At 32.8% G+C, this 22,217-nt stretch overlaps 2 protein-coding genes across 4 annotated transcripts; both read right to left on the bottom strand.

Annotated features, from left to right (window-relative positions):
* Positions 1 to 3,550: 3,550 nt before the first annotated feature.
* Positions 3,551 to 11,346, bottom strand: LOC122052577 (28 kDa heat- and acid-stable phosphoprotein-like). The gene is made up of 8 exons (XM_042614167.1): positions 11,087 to 11,346; positions 9,874 to 9,911; positions 8,270 to 8,344; positions 8,076 to 8,159; positions 7,719 to 7,753; positions 6,493 to 6,578; positions 5,731 to 5,796; positions 3,551 to 3,816 (listed from the first exon to the last, which is right to left on the bottom strand). The coding sequence occupies exons 1-8, from the start codon at positions 11,151 to 11,153 to the stop codon at positions 3,782 to 3,784; spliced, it is 486 nt and encodes a 161-aa protein (XP_042470101.1). The 5' UTR covers positions 11,154 to 11,346; the 3' UTR covers positions 3,551 to 3,781.
* Positions 11,347 to 12,697: 1,351 nt separating this feature from the next.
* Positions 12,698 to 18,032, bottom strand: LOC122052575 (RNA-directed DNA methylation 4-like). Of its 3 annotated transcripts, none has more exons than XM_042614164.1 (10): positions 17,520 to 18,032; positions 17,340 to 17,423; positions 15,656 to 15,750; positions 15,061 to 15,135; positions 14,495 to 14,536; positions 13,802 to 13,953; positions 13,613 to 13,722; positions 13,359 to 13,434; positions 13,200 to 13,273; positions 12,698 to 13,123 (listed from the first exon to the last, which is right to left on the bottom strand). In XM_042614164.1, exons 1-10 carry the CDS (start codon positions 17,935 to 17,937, stop codon positions 13,005 to 13,007), a joined length of 1,245 nt encoding a protein of 414 aa, XP_042470098.1. In that variant the 5' UTR covers positions 17,938 to 18,032; the 3' UTR covers positions 12,698 to 13,004. The 3 variants fall into 3 exon arrangements, with proteins under 3 accessions (XP_042470098.1, XP_042470099.1, XP_042470100.1); XM_042614165.1 differs by having other exon boundaries at positions 15,061 to 15,132; XM_042614166.1 differs by lacking the exon at positions 15,061 to 15,135.
* Between the last annotated feature and the right edge of the window lie 4,185 nt (positions 18,033 to 22,217).

Genomic DNA, 22,217 nt, shown 5'->3' with positions numbered 1-22,217 from the left:
CTTGCGGTAGAGGGTTTGTTGAAGCATATAATTGAATAAATAAATGTATATCAAGATGGGGGAGAAAAAAGAGTAACCCAAACTTAACAAGCAAAATAACTCATAAACAGGTATTAAACAACTGCAACATCAACCAACTAAATGTGACTAACATGAGCCATTTAATAAAGACATCACCCAGAAATTCTAAATAGAAACAAAGTAGTTTGCATTTATTGACATTGTGTTGTAGAAAATAATTCTCAAAGCATTACTTGACAATTCATAATTATTTTTAACCTTCCTATTAGAACACATTTTTTTTTTCACAGAAGGAAGTAGGAAAATCATGTCTCATGGCGCTGCATGCAAATACAATGTTTAGCCAAGCTGATGAAGACACCAAAAAGCCTGCAGCTATTTAGCAGGGAACGATCTGTAAATAGTTGTACCATGGAGCATGAAAATTAATCATTTCTGTGTAAACATATTTGTGACCAAATTTTTAAGGTAAGTTCAGAACTTGTACTTGCCTAGGGCTAGGGTTATGTAGGCATTTAAACAGAGGCCTTCAACATTTAAAGCTAAGAGACAAGATATGCTTTTTATTTTGTTCACTTCCTTAAGACTACTCTGTATCTTCCAAATAAAAAAACTCATCTTCAGTTTAAAATGTCATTCATTCACCCAACTCTCTGTCTCACTGATTAAAAAACTCTAGAAGAATTAATATGCTTAAATTTTGCCTTCCCCAATCTCCATTTCCATCCATCCTAATAAATGGCATTAATCTCCCTATTTTCTGAAACAAGATATCTAAAGAATATTCTCAAATGATTCTACCATTAAATAAAATTTAATAGTTTCACACATTAACGTTTAAAGTTTGGGGTAGATACCCTATATTCTATATATTCATAGTCCCCGAAACATAAAGCTTGTATACATTAGTTATTTGTTTTAAGGGAAATGTACAATATTTTCTATGGACCATTTTTATCAGTTAAGTTCTTAACAACTTTAAACATTACTCTAAAAAAAGACTATATTACTACTTATGTCAACACAACTAATTCCAAATATTTTCAAAATAAGCATTGCAATTTGCACATGCATAAGCTCACCTTAGATGAACGATCTGGAGAGCTAATTGCTTGCAGCATATGCTTTTCAATAACCTGATCTTTCATGTTTTACTTAGTATATTTGTTAAGAATAAGGTTAATTTCATTTCAGTATCTGTCTATCTATTTCCTGAAACAACTATATTCTCTCATGCATTGACCCCTTACATTGCACAAACTCCTTACGACCATCAATTTCACTGTCAACTTTATTAGCATCAAGAAAACATATAAATAGTTCAAGAAAATACTATGAACACTAGTAAAATATAAATTCCACAAGACAAAATTTGCATAGGAAGATATTGGTGACTGTATTAATATTTCTTGTATTAAGAATTTAGTGAGCAAAACAAAAGCTTGACATTGCCCTCTTTCTCCGACTGTTTGATTTGTTTGTCACCTCATGTATTTACAAAGTTCGCTTTAACCATGACAATCATTGCAGGGAAGAAGAAACATAATGTCAACAATGAAACAAAAATTAAGCTTACAATTAAAATCAGTATCACACATGTTAACCATCAATAGTCTCTTAACATCGTCAGGTGTAAAACAAAGCAATAGGGTACGTTTGTCAATCTTGACAGGGAATTGAAAGAACAAATGAACATCAAGAATTCATCTTCATTACAGGTGAGAGAGTTTGAAGAGCATCTGAAGGCATAAGCACATGAGCAGTGATGAATCCTCTGCCACCAGTTGGTAGCGCATGATCCAGTAAAGGGAGAAATCAAAGGCAAAAGCTTAAGTACAATTACTGGACCAAGGAAGGTATCATGTAAAATTCCTTCCTTAATAATTTTTGTCCCATTGCATAAAAAAAAAGAGCAGCATTGAGAAATGATTTGGGAACTAGTTTAAACAGAGCCAACTCATTCTATGCTATCTACAAGAGACGCATAAGGTTTTCCAATCATTGGCTTCTTTGAAGCATTCTACCTCTTTAAACTTGCTTCTTTATAATGTAATTTTCATACATTATGGACACTATTGGGGCTAAAGTTGAAATGTATAATATAATAGTAAAACTGAAAACAGACAACTTGTTGTTTGAGTATCAGATAACATCATGACTGCCGCCTTAAACTCCGGATGATAAAGCAGACAATAATTTTATATCTGAAACTGTACTTTCAGGTTGTCAAACCAATGCATCTTCAAAGAATCGGCAAGGGAAAAGTTACGCATTCTTAAAATTCCGAGTAGACCAAAAGCTTATCTTACACTATGTTAAAGAGAAGAACAATCAACAAAGAAACCATTCTTCATACATAAAAAATGGCATCAAGATTGAAACAGGGTAAACTGATTTCTCTATAGCACGAATATGAAAACGTAGTCCAAATTTCAAACTGTGCATCGCACTATTATTGATTTGTCAATCAAGCAGCATCATAACTGGCTTTAAAGCATAACAAACATGAAAATGAACTAATTAACTACGTATTTTTTATAAATTAACATAAAAAATGAGGACGTTGGGGAGAGGTTGAACAGACTTGCAGAGGTGGGCGATGCTAACGAAGAGCGCGGATGAGATGTTGGGGATCACAGGCACGATTACCTTGGACGCGATGGCGAATGAGGACGGCAAGCTCAAGCACGAGGGAGATGTCACCGATCGCGCACTCTTGGCGGACGTCTCGGCCCTGGTGAGGGTGGTGCATTCGCCGGAGAGGGTTGATGATAGTGGAGCGTACCACTGTAGAATATAGTGATCCAGCCCATGACTAGATGGGGCTCGGCCCGAAATCGAATAATGCAAATTTAAGCAATTATACAAATAAGATCTTTGATATTGGAAAATATCTAAACCGGACACGTAAGTATAACGTGTTCAAATTTCAAATCAAACCTCTTCTTCTAATTATTACTATTGACCAAATTACCATACATCATTTCAACAAACAGTGTGACTCTATACCACTAAATTAAATATTTTTATCTTTTGATTGGTTATGTTTCCGAAGCAGGGACCTTTTTTCTTCCAAATATCTCAATTTTTAAACTCTCATTGAATCACCAACCAGTTGATCGAAACACGAATAGAAATAATAATATTTTAAATGACCGTTAATGCAATAAATTTAAGTGATGCAATATAAGGGCTTTGAAATGAAAGAACATAAAAAAAAAACACCACCCATAAACCGGTTGGACAAGCCTTGTTTGGATCCTCTATCCCGAAACTTTTATGTCCCCGTGTCCCATTATCGATCGAACGGATCAAATTATATCTCAAGAATACTTTACACATCACGAGGATACAACACACATCTTAAAGATGTCATGATACATTGAAATATAATTTGATCCGTCCGATCGACAATGGGACACGGGGACAGAGAAATTTCGGGACAGAGGATCCGAACTAGGACAAGCCACCCAAGTTTGGAAAGCAGTATTTTGTACCTTTGAAAAGAATAGCTAACCAACGTACCATCTTTGGAAAGACAGGCCAACAATCTTGGCAAAAGAAACTAACTGAAGCAGATATTTTAGTATAATGTCTAGTATTCTTTGTTTACAAAACCAAATTATGGAAATTACTTAGTTGAAATTTCAATCTGTTTAAAGAGCATATCTAATGAATGTTAATGCAGCAAAGTACGATTTGAGATCATAATTTTTACTAGCAAATACAAACAGATGGAAACCACACTAGTCCATTATTATCACTTGCGTGCTTCGGCCTTCTTCTGTTCTTTAGCTGCAAGATTAAGACGTAGATTTCAAGTACATTGGAATGGTATCAGTATGAAAAGTGAACAGAAGCAGTACATTGTTTAATCTGTGAATACATCAGACAAGCATCTCAAACAATTCTCCATCTTAATGCAACTCGTCAAAATTTTTTTAAAAGAGCTGGAATTTGAGTAGATATTGATGTAAGAATATGCAATGGAACTCTTACGTGAGGCATGTGTAATTAGGGGTAAGATGGAATGGAGGATTATCAATTTTACAATTTTATTCTAATATTTGAATTGAACACTCTCAGATGACACAAGTAATACAACGTATTAATAGCTTAAGGGTAAAGAGTACTTGCAGAGAACAGATTCATTCTCAGAAGCCAAGATCACGCATGTGCTTTCAACCACAGAATCATCTGTTTAATATCAAGGAGGGAAGGAGGGAAGACAACGGCAAAGGTCTCCACAGATCATATAGAGACACCAATTGCTTACACCTAAAATCAAGTGGAAGCAATGGAAGGGAGGGGATTTGAAGTGGAAAGATGAAAAAAAGCATTCATCTTCATCCTTGAGTGGCTTCTAAAAACAGATTGTAGATGACTTCTCTGTTCCTGCATCTTCATGAGCTCAATGGCGACTTCAAGTGGCAATCTCTGCAGTTCCCTCAGATCCACCAAGACTATACTATCTAGAAGGTTTCAATCTCTCGCCGGCAAACTGCTAAGGCATCAAATTGCAGCGTGTAGGAGGTTAACCCTTACCTTTTTCCCAATGCATTCATCAATCCATCCATTCTGAGGTTAGGCAGATTACTGGAAAGATTCAAATGGTACAGACAGTGAAGGGAAGACCAGTCACAATGACAAATCATGTCTATGAAATTGTGCAGCTAGGGTTTATCAAGCAAATACTGAAGATAACGGGGTAATTTGGACAATTTCCCCCTGCCCATCTCCTATTCCTCTTCCCTTTCTCCACCAAGTAAACACTCTCCCCCATTTTTCTTCACTCTCCATCCCTCTTTCCTTCTCTCCTTCCATCAAACTTCCCTATGCATCAGTAAATAGTACCTAAGAGATGGAATGAAGCATTTAACCTCTACTGAAAATAATGTGTTCCTCATTTCAAGTCTGAAATGAAAATCAATAAGTTAGATGAACCACACAAACTAGACAAATCAGACGGACTGCAACAAGCAGACAAAATGAACAAGAGGGATTAAATACGTCAAGTGATTTGTTGAACTGGACAAGTCAGGCTAGACGGGCAGACCAGACAGACTCATCAAGTAGACAAGATTGACTGGGCAACCAAATATATCAGGAAGTCCAAATGTGTTGAAAAAATAGGGTAGATCAAGCAAGTTGGCCAGAGTGAAAAAAAATGAACAAACCAGGCCTGATATATACTGACTGAAGGAGTCGGATGGAGCATACTCACTTGATGAACCTGATGGACCAAGTGAGCTAGATGGATAAAAAAAAAATTCAGACAGATCGGACAGTTAGATGAGCCAAAAACACCAAGCAGGTCAAGTTGGTTGGGTGAATTGAACTATACAAGATAGAAAAAAAAGAGGGGCGATGTTAGCTCAATTAGTTGCTCAACAATGCAGTAGGGCACGCCAAGCATAAGTACGGCAAGTACGACTTTCCATACCATTATGCAACCAAACAAAGGAATACATCAACCATTCTACTTAGTTGCACTCCACGCCCATTCCCACAGCATTTACTCTCTACAAAATATGGCTTAAAGGTAATATATGAGTTGAATTGGATAGATGGTTCGAACCAAACCAATTGATGATTTGAAGATTATGGATTTTCCAGATACACTATAATTTTGCATGTAGAGTATATAACTTCAGCAATCATATAGACAGAAGATTTAGTTAAAGGATATTCACATATGAAATTACATACCAGCTTTTTCCTCCTCTCTTTTCTTTGAAGCTTCAGCTCTTTGTTGTCGTATTAATGCAAGACGTTCTGTGAAACATCATAAATTAATTGAGACGACTTTTGTAATTATGACCAAGGGAGGAATTGCATGTATGCAGTGCAATGTGTCAACTTAGTTTGATGTTCTAAAGAGAGAATGATGCTTTTAGAGAAGATTCAAACAACACACTTTATTTTTTTTGCACAGATCCTTATAGTACCAAACCACTATCATTGCCATCAGATGGCACAGCATTTTCTCCAGTGACAAAATCCTATGTTGCCCTCGAATATATAGTCATGTCTAAGTTCAAGGACACTGAAGATATCAGAAGTGACATGAAAAGAGTATTAGCCAAAAGCAAACAAAAGACAGATTTTCCTTGTGAGCTTCAAGTCAAACCAAATTTCAGGAATGAGCTGTGACAGTGGATGTCGCATTTTACTACTAACAGAGACAAAATATTTAAACGCTTGATGTATCAGAGCCACACAGATTGTAAGTTCAATAAACAGCATGCCAATCATGAGTACCACTAACAACATTGTATGATTCGATAGAAACTCAAGATATCATACATATTTTACTAGTTTGTCCCATTTTATTAAATGGTTGTTGTAAAAAAAGTGAGGAACCTAGGTGGCTTTCAAAAGTCAACTGCTAAAACATGAAGCTTATAAAAAGAATCACTTCAACAAACATGAGATAGAGACATAAAAAGGAAGATGGTTGTCTGGTTTTACCCAAATCTTTCCGAGCTTGTTCAGTTTTCCCTTGTTCTTGCAACCTCATGTATCGCTCATGAGCTTTTTGTTTCTCTATCTCTTCCCTATGGAAAAACGATCACGACAATATTGATGATGGTAATATATTGAGTTATTAACAAACAAGGAAATAAGTATAATAAATAGCTCCTTATAGCTGATGATAAAAGTAGCATCAGAACTATGGAAAAATAAAAAAATTTCGACCTTTGAGGTTTAACATTATGAAATAATAGAAATAAAATAGTAACCTAGATTATGATTGTATTAAAAAATTGGAAAAGTGCTAAGTTATTGAATTTTCAGAGGGCATGCAGAAATTATCATTAAGTAGATTAAAATGAAAAAGATTACTCGTATTTAATGTCACTGTTAAAGCATCAATGTGAACCTAAAAAGTTCGATGCACATATCATTATACAATACAGCAAGACAGGAACTCATATGTCTTATAGACTGGAAAACCACAGCAAGCTGAACCAACATAACAATATATAGGAGATTACAAATAGAAGTTTCCTCCACTAGTTATTGCCTAAAGATTTCAGTAGAGATACAAAGTAAAAGTTCATGACAGCCACAAGGTTAAAATGGATAAACAACAATGGAGATGAAGTGAGAAGTGAATGATGCAGAGTGGATAGTGGTCCAAATGAACAGATCAGGCTAAAATGTCCATACCTACACTCTTCTGTTAGTCAACCCAGATCAACTAAAACAAAAGCATCATAAAAACTCATGTCTTTCTATGAAGTTTGTTGTGTACTTGACAACCTGGAAAAGTACATAAAGACACCTAGACAAGGGCTAATCAGTATTTGAAGTACAAAATTCACTGTTTTCTCTTTTCATTTACCAAACCACATCAACAGTCAGCATCCATCATAAATCTGCCCACTTTACATTTCATTCAAGCTAATCAAACAGTGCAGGTAGTGACTGATCAACAACATACCGCTCTTACTTTTCCAGTAATTACAAGATATTGAAAGTTTGTATCCTCATTTGTTTAATTAGTTCAGATACGATGCTACAAATTGATATGATACAATTTGCATTACATTAGTTAATTATAAATAACACATGGATGGCAAATTAGATAGATGAAGCAATAAAAAATAAAAAAAATAGAAGCTAAAATGAACTAGTGCGGAGAAAATTCAGAAAAAGCTTTGAAAAGAAACAAAAAGGAATACTTAACATACCTTTCACGTCGAGAGAGTTCAGGGGTGCTCTCCACCTGCATTGAATTTTCAAGAGGAATAATGAAATGTTACAAAACTGATTGACAAGAACCAAGAAAACACGACGATATAGCACTTCATAAACTATGAAATATAAAAATCCTACAGTGGACAAGCTATGTGTATGAAGGCTAGTATACTAAATGGTCATCTAAAAAGACAAAAATTTGCACAGAGAAATATAATTAATAGGCCACAATGAATTTTTAAAGATAGAGATGAGCAAACATGAAAAAGTTTGCATATGTCATCAACAGTAAATGATTTTACAATTTACAAGAGAAAAATAAAAAGAGAAGTTTCTCAGTTCTCACTTACATCAGCTGCTCTAGCTTTCAAATTCTTAGGCTTTACCAGGTTTGGATTTTGAATCTCACTAATGTCAAGAATGCCCTTCTTTTTCTGCAAGAGATAAAATGGCAGAGAAAAAAGGATTCAAAATATGAAAAAGAACATAATGGATACCCAAGGATGGCAAATAATATATATGCAACAAGAAAGAGGTTTATAACCTCAGTCCCATCTTCAGAGTCCTCATTTTCCTCCTCAGATTCCTCATCTTCATTATCTTCAACTTCCTCTTGAACCTAGGTTAGTTATGATAATATCCTTAGTCCTTACATCAAACCAAAAAAGTTACAAATGGCACAAGAGAAAGACCCTTGAAGTCCCAGAAAATAAAATTAAAAAAAAAAAAAACCATCGACCATATGCATAAAGTGACAAAACAAGATTTGGGAGAAATGTCTACAAAATCTTTACGAATCAATAAAAGTAAACTCTTTCAAAGCATCCCCATCATTCAAAATTTTTTGATAGTTCATACCCAACAGAACCAATCACAATCGTACAACAGAATTTCAGTGCACCGGGCATTCTCACTAACAAGCTATCTTCATAATAGCCAAACAGCCTAGCAATCAATTAGCAAAATGTTCAACCAAAAAACAGAAAACAAAAAAAACAAATTGCCCTTTCTCCATTTATAGTATATAAAGCATAGTTAACAAAGATGTCGAACATTTAACTCCAAGTTGAAATAAATTGTTGTCCAGTTAGGTCAGATAAGAATCCAGAACCATGTATTTTCCTTTTTTTTTTCAAATTGATATTTAGCTTTTTTGTTCTTTGAAGGTGTCCAGTTGGTAAAAAAAGAGATGATTTTGATTAGATGCTTATCTTTATGAGTCAAGTCAAATAGCAATCAATAATATTACTTTGTATAGAGCCTTTTGTCTACCCATTTTCCAACCATCCCAATTCTTTGCTTGATAATTCTCACACCACACCCACGGTTATGAAGTTAACTTTAGACCAGATTAATCATAAATATCATCCAGAGATTTTAATCTGAATTCATAGAAGGACATTTTATGACCTCTTTGAGTTCATGACAGTCATAGTATCTTTCAAGAAGGAATTGGTAAGTAACAAACTAACGTTGACTAATTTCCCTTTAACAGATAAGCTTTACATGGAAAAAAATGTGGAAATGAATCAAAAGGATAAAAGACTGATTCCAGGCTCCCAAGAAGGAGATCAAGCAAGTTCAAGAGAAGAAAAGGAAAAACAAATGAGGAAGAAGAAATATCAACAATAGAATAAAATATCAGGTTCTTGACCTCCAGTGAAAGATAAACATCTTTCATTATATCCATCACATTGTTCTAAACACTTCTCTTAAGTTTCTCTTCTGATCTAATCCTTCTCCAACTAGAATCAAGGGACTTACAGACACAAGAACAGAATAGAAAGGCCCTGTGCAAAAGGAAAAAATGAATGGATTGATACATACTTTTATCTCTTTTTACAGTGTCAGTCTACATGGTGAATAGCTTTATACATACTCTATATATAATCTGAAGAGAAAACAAGAAGGAAAGAGTGCCTATCCAGAGTTATTAAAATGAACTACATTCTGGCAAAATTGACATAAAAATCAATCAGCAATAACATTAAAAGAATTGTATAGGGAGAAAAAATTCGTTGTAACAGTAACTATCATTATATAAGCAAAGCAAAAGGAGACCAATTAAATAATTGCTATATCCAAGATTTTCCAAAGAAAATAGAAGACATTATCCTCCTCATTTAACAAGCATAAATAACTGCCAACCTGTCTGAAGGTGCGAGGACGAGCAGAGGAGCCAGCAGCTGCAATTTCATTGAATAGATAAAACATGTCATGCAGAGGAGCTTGGAGCCCATAAAAAAAGACAGAACCATCCAATCAAAATCTTGACTACATGTAAGACATTTTTTCCAGCTATATGATTCTTACAACATCTAAAAATTGCTGATCTCAGGCATACACAAAAAGAACCCACTGGCAACCTAAATATATCCTTAGCAAAGCAACAAATAAAAGGGAAGTGTCTTAATTGCGTACTACATATCTCTTCAAATTCCAGTTTAAGACATTTTACAAATAGATAAGCAGCTAAGTGATGTTGCAGGTCCACTCAAACCACATTTTATTAGGAATAAGGAATCTCATCACAATAGTAATAAATGGCCAGGACTGAAGATCCCTACAGATCTATTTAAATTCCTAGCACTATTTCAGGAAAATATTAATGTGAAAAAATAGAAAAAAGAAGTCATTTGCAGAAAACAATATTGTATTCATTTCTTCACAAATAATCACTTCAAACTCACTTCTAGTCTTGGATACTTACAGAAATAATTTAGAATTTTGATAAAGCTAAACTAGTATTCATAAAGTGAAACAAAGTTGTCATTAGTACTGTGAAAGAACTTGTTAGAGAAAAGAGATGGCTATCCAAGCAACAACTAGAATGTCTATGAAGGCATAACCTCACTTGTTTTTCAGGATACCAAGAAGAAATTATGAAATCAACTTACTTTGAGAGCACATGAACTCATGATTAGGTTCCGTATTGTTACGTCTAACTGCATATTTTTCTTTACTTACTTCAAAACGTTCTACAATAAAATAGAATGAGTTTGTATGTACTTGTATGCAATTTGAGCAGTCAGCTATACAACACAACTGAAGTGAAAACTCAAAGTTTAACCAAACGTTCTCATTCATCACTCAGCCGCTATTATAACCAAAAACTGCTAATTGCCAATCTAACTTTCCGGATACTATGTTGACCTAAACCAATTAGGGTAACATCAAAGGAAAATATCTAATTCAGACACATGGCCTCACTAAGCCACGCCACTATCAGATAAAGCAATTGATCAAAGGCAAGCAGTAAACAATACATCGAGGAATTAACGCATCGTTAAGGTAAATATGCCAGAATCCGAACATGCAAAAACAAGAAAAGGAAAAGCTAAAAGGGACTAGAGAGCATCACCCATCTCTTCAGGCGTGGAAAAGTTTCTACGGCCGGTGGGCTTGGCCTTGAACCTGCCCCTCCCCATGATCAACTGGCGAGATCCGGATCGAGATCGAAGACCTCAAGGAGAGATCGGTTCCGATGATAACGATCGGGCGGTTGATTTACCGCTCACCGAAACCCTAGAAGCCGCTTTTCCCACTGGGCACACGTCGCCTTCTCTTCCACCGGGCAGGGAATTTGAATGGCTCACTATATTCACCAAGACCCGACCCCGGCCGGGTCCGGTTCGAACTTGGTCCGGATTTATAATCGGGTAGACCGGCAGGTTGCCCCCCAGCCGGACCCGTTCCAGTTCAGACCCAAAAAAAGCCGGTTCAGTCCTCTTGCTGAGTATTTGGACTCTGTTTCAGATCTTTGGATCGACCATGGTGGTTTGCATCTCGAAAATTTTGCTAGTGGCCTTTTGTGTGTTTTTTTAATCGTGTCACAACTTCTTTGACTAATTTTGAAGATGGACGACTCTCCTCACTCATTAGATACATCCAAAAACACTCATAATACGTCGGAAGTGAAAAATATGATCTTGGCCCTTGAAATCACAGATTGTATTAGTTCTTGTTTTTGATAAATCGATAAATTGTAGTTTTTTTGGCGTTGATCTATGACAAGTGAAATAGATTAAATTTATCATTCCATTCACCACTTAACACAGGCATCGCAGGATCACGTAAGTGTCGTGATCCCACGATGAATTCTGCGGGGCACCAGAGGCCACCTCAACCTCTGCAATTCAGGTGGGGTGGCCACGGGCGAGCGGGAATGCCCATTAGACGGGGGTCACAGTGCAGATGCCAGTACACTTGAGACAGGGTGAGGATGCCTTACACGGGTCACGGTGGGGATACCCACGACGCAAGGCGAGAACGCCTGTGAGTTCACGGGGCGTGACGGAGATGCCCGCGACGCGAGGTGGGGACATCGATGGGCACGGAGGTCTTAGTGGGGAAGCCCCGCGAGCTCGAGGTGGAGATGCACGTGAACATACGACGAGCGCTCCCGTAGGCACATGGGTCGCAATAGAGACATCGTGGATGGGACAGAAAAATAAGTTTTATATATATAATTTTTTTAATTAATATATTTTATATTTATAAAAATATCAAAATCATATATACAGTACCTTAATTCCAATTATAAATTGAAATTCGGTATTATGGACAATAGGATGGATGATAAGCTTTAATTACGAGAGCGGTATCTATTGGATCTAACATTGTTGCCTTCTTTTGTCATATTTATTTTGACACCAAATACCGACTACTCCTTGAGCAATGAGAAGTAGGAGGATCTAGTCGATCATCGATTGTATTTAACATTGATTTGTAATCCATAGAAAGTTTCGGCTTCAAAAGTGTGCACATTATCCTAAGAAAATTTAAATTTTGACTTCAGAAATACTTATATTATTAGAAAAACGGTTGTAATCTACACATGCATACATAGCGGCGTATTAACTTATCGACTTTTAAATTGTGAAATTTATGTAAATTTAGCATAAAATACTAATTTTTTGGATTTGCAGGTAATTTGCACAGAAACTAATATTAACATGAGGACATTATCCAATTACATTAACCACCAAACAAATTATAAATAACCAACTTTGAACATCTATTTAAAATAAAAAAAAATCCACCAACACAAAATATACATCTAAATGAGACAATCACTGAAAGTGATTGCCTCAACTTAATACATGCACACTAAACGAATTGAGATATTCCCATCTCCGATACTCTCCATCTTCCTTTCCTCCCGTCGTTCATAATTTGAGTCAGAAATCTTCTAAATCAATGACAGGATTTTCATTCTCGTTTTCAGCTTCAGCTTTTAAAGTGATTGTTTAAGCTTAACACAAATACAATAGACAAATTTAACGATATCCCCATCTCCAGTCATCTCGGTCTTCCTCTTCACTTTGATCATAAATCGAGCCAGAATCTTCAAAGTCAGACTCTTCATCACAATAATCATTCCATGGATAGTTTTCAGCTGAAAATAAACAGGTATTAATATTAGCCAACAATAATACAAGTCTGATTAAAAAAAAGAAAATATACAATCATACCATTTGAATCATCACTTTCATAATCAGATTGTGACGAGCCATCATAATAGTCATCCTCCACATAAACTTGGATTCTATAGCAATCAAACATAAACATAATGAATATCAAAATAAAATTCCAATTGTAAGTTTAGATAAATCAGATGTCTAATTTCATACAATGGATGTTCATCAATACTATCTGTGTCTATGTCCACACCACTGCCGATAGTATATATGTCGTAAACAAAGTTATCTGTTCAAAATAAATAAAAAGAAAAATTTAGCAGTGAGAAAATCATAAAGAATCTCATGGAAGATCTTAAACTACATAAAAAGTTAATCATAGTATGTAAATTGGATTTCTTGTTTCCAAGCATAAAATATAACATTAATTGTCATTGGAAGATTAAAGATGCTGGAGAAGATGGAACCTTCTGTAGTTGCCCTATCATGTTCAATCTCTTCAGCTGCTTGTGGAAGGAATTCCTTTAAAAGTGGTAAATACTTATCAAAAATTACACCACCAACCTCAGGAGCAACTCTGCAGCATTCAAGAATCTTTTATATAAACTAGAAAGATACACTAAAGAAGCAATAGAAACACTGAATATTAAACTTACTTGGGCTTTGGCACCCTTTGGTGAGTTTCATCCTCGGCATCAACTCGAACAACATCATACAAATGGCATTTTTCATGCAAAGAACATTCTTCTGCATCTATGCTTCCCCTTTTCTTCCATATTTGTTCAAATCGAGCACTTTTAGCAAGATCCTAAAAGATTCAAATATTTAATAGGACTTAGTTACATTATCTTGGGAATAAAATCATCCAGATTCAATCTTGTATAATTTTAGCAACAAATTGACAATGAAGCATCTCATGATAAAACCAATATAAATGCGCAAACAAACAACTAATAGTCAAAATCATTCCAATGATCTCGTAATATTCAAGTGGGTCCTATATATCAAAAAGAATAAAAAAATTAGACATATGATAAGAAAATGTGAAGATTATATAAGAGTAAAACTGTACTTACATTTACTCACTATAACAGTGAAAAACTCTTGGTTATCACAAACACATTATTGATCTTGTCATGTGTATAACTAGTGCATCTACATAAAATTATTTATGTTGCATACTTCCAACAGACTGAATCTAAATGTGTAAAATGAAAAAACCTAAGTCCAAGATACGTAAAATAAATGCTACATTAGAAGACATCTAACACAAAAATTCAGATGTGCATGTTTCATCCACCGGAGAAATTGCAATAACAATTCAATGACATGAAAGAGTAATAATCTACCTCATGCTCTTTTATAGCCTTGGCCCGCAATTGATCATGTTTCTGCAGGCACAGAAAGTGCAACAAGAATGAATATATTATTCGAGGCAAAAAAAATAGGATTAAGTAAAGTTATTAAACTAGAAAAAATAATAATGGAATCGAAGTACGCAAATCAAGATTTATGCATTTTCCAAATAAAAATTGAAAGGCAAAGGATGATAATAAAAATGAGTCCAAATTTGTTTTTAAAAGTGATTTTAGAAAAAATGCTCAATATCATTTGATAGAATAATTTCCAGCTCTTTGACATGTGAATTTTAAAAAGATGAATAACCAATTCTACGTGAGAATTATGTGCTGGCAAAAACATCCTTTCGGCAATTTTTATAATTAAGGTAGGAATCATAATATAATGCATGGAAAAAATTACATAAAATTGTGTGTCAATTTAGCAGTGCCGATAATAGAAGATATAAATCAAAGGAAAAATGCAGCAGTGAAAGGTAAACAATTCTGCAAGATTAGGCTAGGGTAACATCTTCTCATGGATAATGTAACATAAGAAATTGAATTGATAACATTACCTTATCAGGTTTATACAAACTTCTACGCTCCTTAGATCTCCCCTTAAATTCTTTTGTATTTCTGGAAGGTTGCTGCTGGTTGAAAAGAGAGAGAGAGACAGAGAAAGAAGATTACTAACAGATTCAACAGATGAAGTCTAAACCAATGGATTACAATGGGAGATTTGATGTTCAAAGGAAAGATGATAGTAACTAAATAATCTTAGGCGTGTAAGGCAATATGCTTGCCAGAGATCTATGAAAATCCTGTCCATGGAACAACAAATATCCTAGGAAATATTTGACTGGCAAACAGAATCAAAGATTTTTTTTTAAACAAAGAGAGAATTATTGTGGGAATAAAACAGACGTAAGAAAGACTTAAAAATTGGGGCCCTCACTAGCCACTTCTACTTCAAAAACATCATTTTTGAGCAGGCAAAAGGGCATTCATATCTCTAAAAAAAGGAAGTGATTACGAGTTAAACTGAATTATCAGATTATCTGATTTACGACAAGCTGTGTTAATGTCAAGTGGAAGAAAGAGGAACATATTAAAAGATAACCACCTCGCAAAGCAAATGACATAGGAGAGTAACAGAGATTAGGTGTTAACCAGAAAAGAATGCAGCACATCTTTGACAGACTGGGAGCGCCCAACTGTCTCAAGACGATGAACTAACATCTTCTTACTTGCAAGCTCATTGAGAACTGCATTTTAGAAGCCTCATTGATGAGAAATTTTCAGTCATATATGTTCACAGAATAGGTAGCCAATCAAAGCTACTTATCAGAAATTACAGAGCAAAACACACAACATGAGGGGCTATAATTTTTGAAACTTAGTCAATTACAAACTTGTAAGGAACTCCATAGGTCTTTCCAGTAGCTTTATGTTTACATGATTGGACATTATACAAGAGTTCATCATTCCCTATCACCAAAATAGAAAAACTCAACCCATGTGATAGATCTTCGTGGTAACCTAATGAACAAAGCATTCACAAAAACCCACCACTCTATCTGTTCAGTCTAATCATGTTTCTGCCATTTATCAAACGTTTAAGTGTTCGAACACAGCATCACTGCACCCAATTCAAAGGAAAAAAAAACTACATATCAAGTAATTTTCTAAACAAAAAGGCAACCAAACTGATATATATATAACACCAATTAGAAGAAAAATGGCCAACGAGAGTATAACATGGGACTAATATTTTGTGAAAAGATGAAACATTTGATTGGCCAATGCTTAGGCTAGGTAACATGTTTGTGGTGGCAATAAACAGGCATAATGAAAACTATAGATATCTAACACAACATAGTCATTGATAATGTCACTTTAAGTTTCCAGTAAAGCAAAAAATGGAATAATAAAAGAGCAAAATATCATTCCATGATGATGGATTTTCTAGTCAAAAAACATGGGATCATATTTTATATTGGACAATGACCAAAATGTGGTTGGAGTAATTCACTCTATGTAATTTGACAAATGCTTTCTTCATGGGCATTGAATATTATTAAGAATTTTGAGGTTATAAACTAAAGTCGCCATATACCAATTGAAACTCTAGTGTACATATTAAAGTTATTTCTATGTTGTTTACCTCATTTGAATAGTTTAATGACTACATCACATATTAGGAATCAATGGCATTGCCTATGAAAATTATTTTTTGCTATTCTCATGAAGCCCATAAAATGACTACTTTCTTTCAATCTGCACTTGTATGCACAAACTTCTTCTTGAATGAGGAATGGAAAAATAAGATGGGATTGAAGCTTATATGAATCTATGGGATTGGAGCTTTCAGAGTTGAGGAGATCGAAATACAAGAGATGAAGAATCAGCAAACTGTCTATTTTGAGTTACAGGGCGTACTTGATACAACTACGAGACAGAACAGAAATTCTTGTGATTGGACTCGACATGAAGCAGAAATTTTAAGATGAATGTGAGGTATGCCAAATAAAAGGCTACGCATCATCAAAATGACTCATTGAGAACTTTTCTTGTTGAAATCATGATTACAAAATCTATAATTATATTCAATATCATTTATAAATTAATATAAGCTAATAGCAGACCATTGATATATGCTACCCCATTTCAGTTTAACTCAATCTTTCCAAGTCCTTAGCATATAAAGAACATAGATTATATCTAGAAACCATTTTCGATTTCCTCCATTTTCAAGTAACAACAACTCAATAAATGCATGCATTGAAATTATGATAATTCCATTAAAAACAGTAAAAAAAAAAAAAGAAGAAGAAGAAGAAAGGGAAGGCTATACCTTTTCCTGTGCCGCAATCAGATAAGGAGAGATTTCCAAGACCCAAGAATGCTTTTTTATGTGGCCTTTCATTAATCTCCAACCCTGAGCGCATAAAAATAAAACAAAACAAAAACCCACCTTTATATCCCATTCTAATATTATCCAAAGAGGGAAAAAAGAAGAAGAAAAATAACTAACAGAAGGAGTCAAGTTTTGCTTGGGAGGCCTTCCGCTTAACCCTTACGATCACCGGCTTTCCAGTGATCGAACTCAGCGGAAGAGGCTTTCCTGTAAACAAACCCAGCGGAGGAGGGTTTCCTGTGATCAAACTCAGGGGAGGAGGGTTTCTTGTGATCAAACTCTGGGGAGGAGGGTTTCTTGTCATCAAGCTCAGCGAAGGAGGGTTTCCTGTAATCAAACTCAGCGGAGGAGGGTTTCCTGTGTTCAAACTCAGCGGAGGAGACATGGAACTCAGCGGAGGAGACTTTCCAGTGATGGAACTCAGAGGAGGAGGCTTTCTGGTGATGGACGGAGGAGACATCGACCTCAGAGCAGTATGCTTTCCGGTGATGGAACTCAGCGGACGAGGCTTTCCGTTGATCGACGGAGGAGACATCGAAGGTTAACGCCCGGAGAATAAGAATCGCCCAGACAATCGCCTCCAGAGAACAAAAATCGCCGGGAGAAAAGAATCGAGGTTTCGGTGAAAAGATTTGTGAGAAAAAAGACTCCTGATCTGCTTATTTATAGGCTAGGCCAAGGGGTAATGAAAAGGCCCATATGGGATGCAGCAGGGTCCATTTATTCTTTTTAAGTTAATTAAAATATATTTTAAAGCAGCTATATCTAATATAATCCTAACGGTAATTTTTTAAAAACACGCACGCACTCGACTTTAGAAGAGCCAAAATATATACCTAACTTTGATAAATGACCATCCACCTTAATCTGTTTTTTTAATAATAATTAAAACAACAAAATAATATATATATATATATATATATATATATATATATATATTTTAAAAAAAACATGTCAATATATTTTAATTTTAAAAAAATATTTACTCTAATATGTTTATAATCATTACAATCATAATTATTATAATATTTTAATAATAATTGATAAAAAATATTTTAATAATAATAATTTTAATTAAATTAAAATATTCTTACTTTATATTATAATAGTTGTTGAAATCGTATAATTATAATTTTATTGGAATGAGAATATTTTTAAAATAAGAAATATATTATATTATATTCTATTTTATTAAAAAGATTTCAAAATGGGTTAATTTTTCTTTTAAAAAATATTTAATAAAGTGAGATGCGCTAAGGCCATGAATAAATGGAATGTTTGTGAACAAGTTTAGCGTTCAACTTAACTAGAGGTTGTTTATGTTCGTTCAATACATGCAAAATCAATTAAATAAATAAATTTGTTAAATTAAACAAACAAATTTAAGTATTTATATATTTAATTCGTTAATATTCATAAATAATACTTTGAATTACGTTTGTGAACAATATTCAAAAATAATATTCGTGAAAACAATATTTATGAATTATATTCATTACTTTTAAAATTAAATTAAGCTTGAATTATCAAATTCAGCAATCAATTAAATAAATAAAAATATCAAGCAATAAAATTAACTTGAATTATATTATCAAGTCCATGCTAGTAAAAAAAATAAATTAAATCAAGTATAAATAATTATTTTAATGATTTAATATATTTTAGACTTAATTTTACTCGATTACCACATCAAATAAATTTAAACATTCCAAAATTTTAATGAGCTTGTTTGCCATCCTATGCGCCTTTATCCTATTTTCCTTTAGTGCTTTAGTGGCTTCTCAACTGGATTTGATTTATTTATTTTTACATAAATTATTAAAAGATTTTAAAATATAGGTAATTAAGAATACATATTTTAAATTATTATTTTTTAATGAATATATTTTATATTTTATATTTTAAAAATATCAAAATCATTCTAATTATATATAACTCGAGATTTAAAACTAAGAGGACAACAAATAGAAAGGATAATTTACTAGCAACGAGGATGATACTCGTGACTTTGATTACAAGTGTCACAACTATTGGATCTAACATTGTTGTCTTTTTTTTGTTTTGTTGGCATAAGTATTTAATTTACGTCCATTAATTCTTGGATGATCGATTTGATCCTTTTAAAATTTTCTATCAATAATTAAAATAAATCAAAAAACACTCACGAACGAACTGACCTATTAACCTAGTATTTTTAGATGAACCATCTATAAAAAAAAAAATTCATACCTACCTAAAAATATGAGATAGGGAGTAGAGGATTGATGATTATTTTTAGATGAACCATCTATAAAAAAAAAAAAAAAATTCATAGCTACCTAAAAATATGAGATAGGGAGTAGAGGATCTAATCATCAATCGAGCATTCATTTGTAATCCACATCAAGTTTCAGTTTAAGAAATGCTTTTATTATCAACAGAAAAAAAATGTAAATTTTTTACTTCAAAAGTATTTATATTATAAAAAAATAAAATAATATAAATTTTGTCTTCAAAAATATTAATGTTATTACAAGAAAATATTTTATTTTACACTGTTGACATAGATAGCGGCATATTATCTTATGGACTTTTAATTGTGAAATTTATACAAATTAACATGAAAAAAATATTTTATAGATTTCTAATTAATTTGTAAAAATATACATATTTACATGATAAAATTGTTCTATTACATTAACTATCAAAACCTGTAACATCCCATCCTCCACTCTACTAGTCTGTGAGAGTGGGACATTACTGAACTATTAACTTTACTTAACTAGTGTTGCTCACATGTTGATAATTATACTTATAACTCTTTACAAACTCAAAATATGCAAAAAGTAACAGCTGGAAACATAAATAACTCATCTAATACATTCTATTCAATTATTTGTTCTCAACTAAAACTATATATATTAATCTGAACATGGTAAAACTATATATTAATCTGAACATACATGCAACAATAATATAACTCAGATAGCGGAACTAATGTGCATAGCAAATAAAAGGAAGAATTCTAAAACTTAAAATATTCAATGAACAAACCCAGTAACATGAAAGAACAATCCTAACAGTCTAAATACAAAATCTTAATGAATTCTTAAGCAAAATCCCAAGGCTTCCATAGTCCAGACATCACACATCCATCCACACCTCATTGTCGCCTTCCTTCACTATAGTTTTCCTTTTCATTTTCCTTTTCCGTTATTAGTTATCGTTAAAACATCACTAATAACGTATTTTTACTCTTTAATTATCACGAAATACGGGAGAAAAATAGAGAATATTTTAATAATAAAATAAAATTTATTATAATATATTATTGATATGATTTAATTTGATTGTTAATTGATATATTATTGTATTTTTTATTTTTGTACCACTTCATCTATTTTATAAATAGAGTGTTGGGTAGAAGGATGGGATAAGATAATTCTCTTTTCAATTCTTTCTTTTTTCAGCATGTATATTTGTTAAGGTATGAACTCATAAATATTCATACTCTTAGTCTTTATGTTGATATTCTCGAAATAACATAAATTTTTATTTTTATGTTAATGCCTTTATTTTATATTAATAATTCTCAAGTGCATAATATTCTAATTTAATAATTATGTTATTGAAGTAGTAGAAATTTTAAATTTACATTGATGCTATGGAAGAAGTAGACTTCTAATTATATATTAATGCTCTTGAAATAAGACATTATTTAAATTTAATATTGATTCTCTCAAAGTAGTACAATCCTAAATTTATAAATTTATATTGATGTTCCTAAAAAAAACATAATTTTTAATTCTATGTTAATGCTTCTAAAGTAATGCAACACGAATTTATGTTGATTTATTGACAAATCTATAATTTAAAATATAAATATCTAAAATTTATCAATATCCCTGAATAATATTAATTTAGGGTATAAGTTTTATCAATGTTCCTCGTGAATATTGATAATCCAACACATATCAATAATTTTTAAGAATTATGATTAAAGATATAAGATATATTAATATTTTTAAAGAATATTGAAATATATATTCATTTTGATTATATTATTATGATATGTTTTTTTAGTTTCTGTTTCCTTTTAATTTTTATTCCTATAATATTTTTGTGTAGAAATAAATATTTGTTTACTCCATAATTATGATAATATAATGTGTTTTGATCATATTATGACATGCTTATTTAACATTTATTCCATTTTAATTTTTATTGTTATAATATTTGTGTGTTAAGTAAATATTTGATTACTTCAAATTTTAACACATTTTTGTTTTATAAATGATATTATTATAATTATTTTTTTATTTTCTTTTAGGGTTGCTATGACAAATATCATAAAGTTTGAATTTAAAGTACTTGATTTAACTGAAACAAAAAATTATTTGTCATGGATTTTGAATGTTGAGATCCACCTCATCTCTAAGAGCTTGGAGATTCATAAAAAAAAAAAATAAAGGAAACAACGAATCCTTACAAGATCATACAAAAGTACTTATTTTCCTTCATTACCATCTATGATGGTGGATTGAAAGTTTATTATTTCATTAAAAGAAAAATCACAAGAACTTTGAAAAAAAATGAAAGGAAGGTTTGATCATGAGAACTATAGTTCTCCCAAAAATTCGTTATGAATTGATGCATCTTCGCCTCCAAGATTTTAATTCTGTAATCGATTATAACTCGACACTATTCAAGATTAATTCTAAACTTAGACTTATTGAAGAGAAAATTATTATCAAAATTTATTTTTAAAAAACTCTCAACTTTTCATGCTTCAAATGTGTTGGATCGGGAGGGAGGGGGGAATCACAATTTACTTAT

The sequence above is a fragment of the Zingiber officinale genome, chromosome 3A (genome assembly GCF_018446385.1).
Source record: "Zingiber officinale cultivar Zhangliang chromosome 3A, Zo_v1.1, whole genome shotgun sequence".
NCBI classification, from domain to species: Eukaryota; Viridiplantae; Streptophyta; class Magnoliopsida; order Zingiberales; family Zingiberaceae; genus Zingiber; species Zingiber officinale.
Note: the sequence above shows the minus strand (reverse complement) of the source record. Positions and strands in the feature narration are given on the sequence as shown.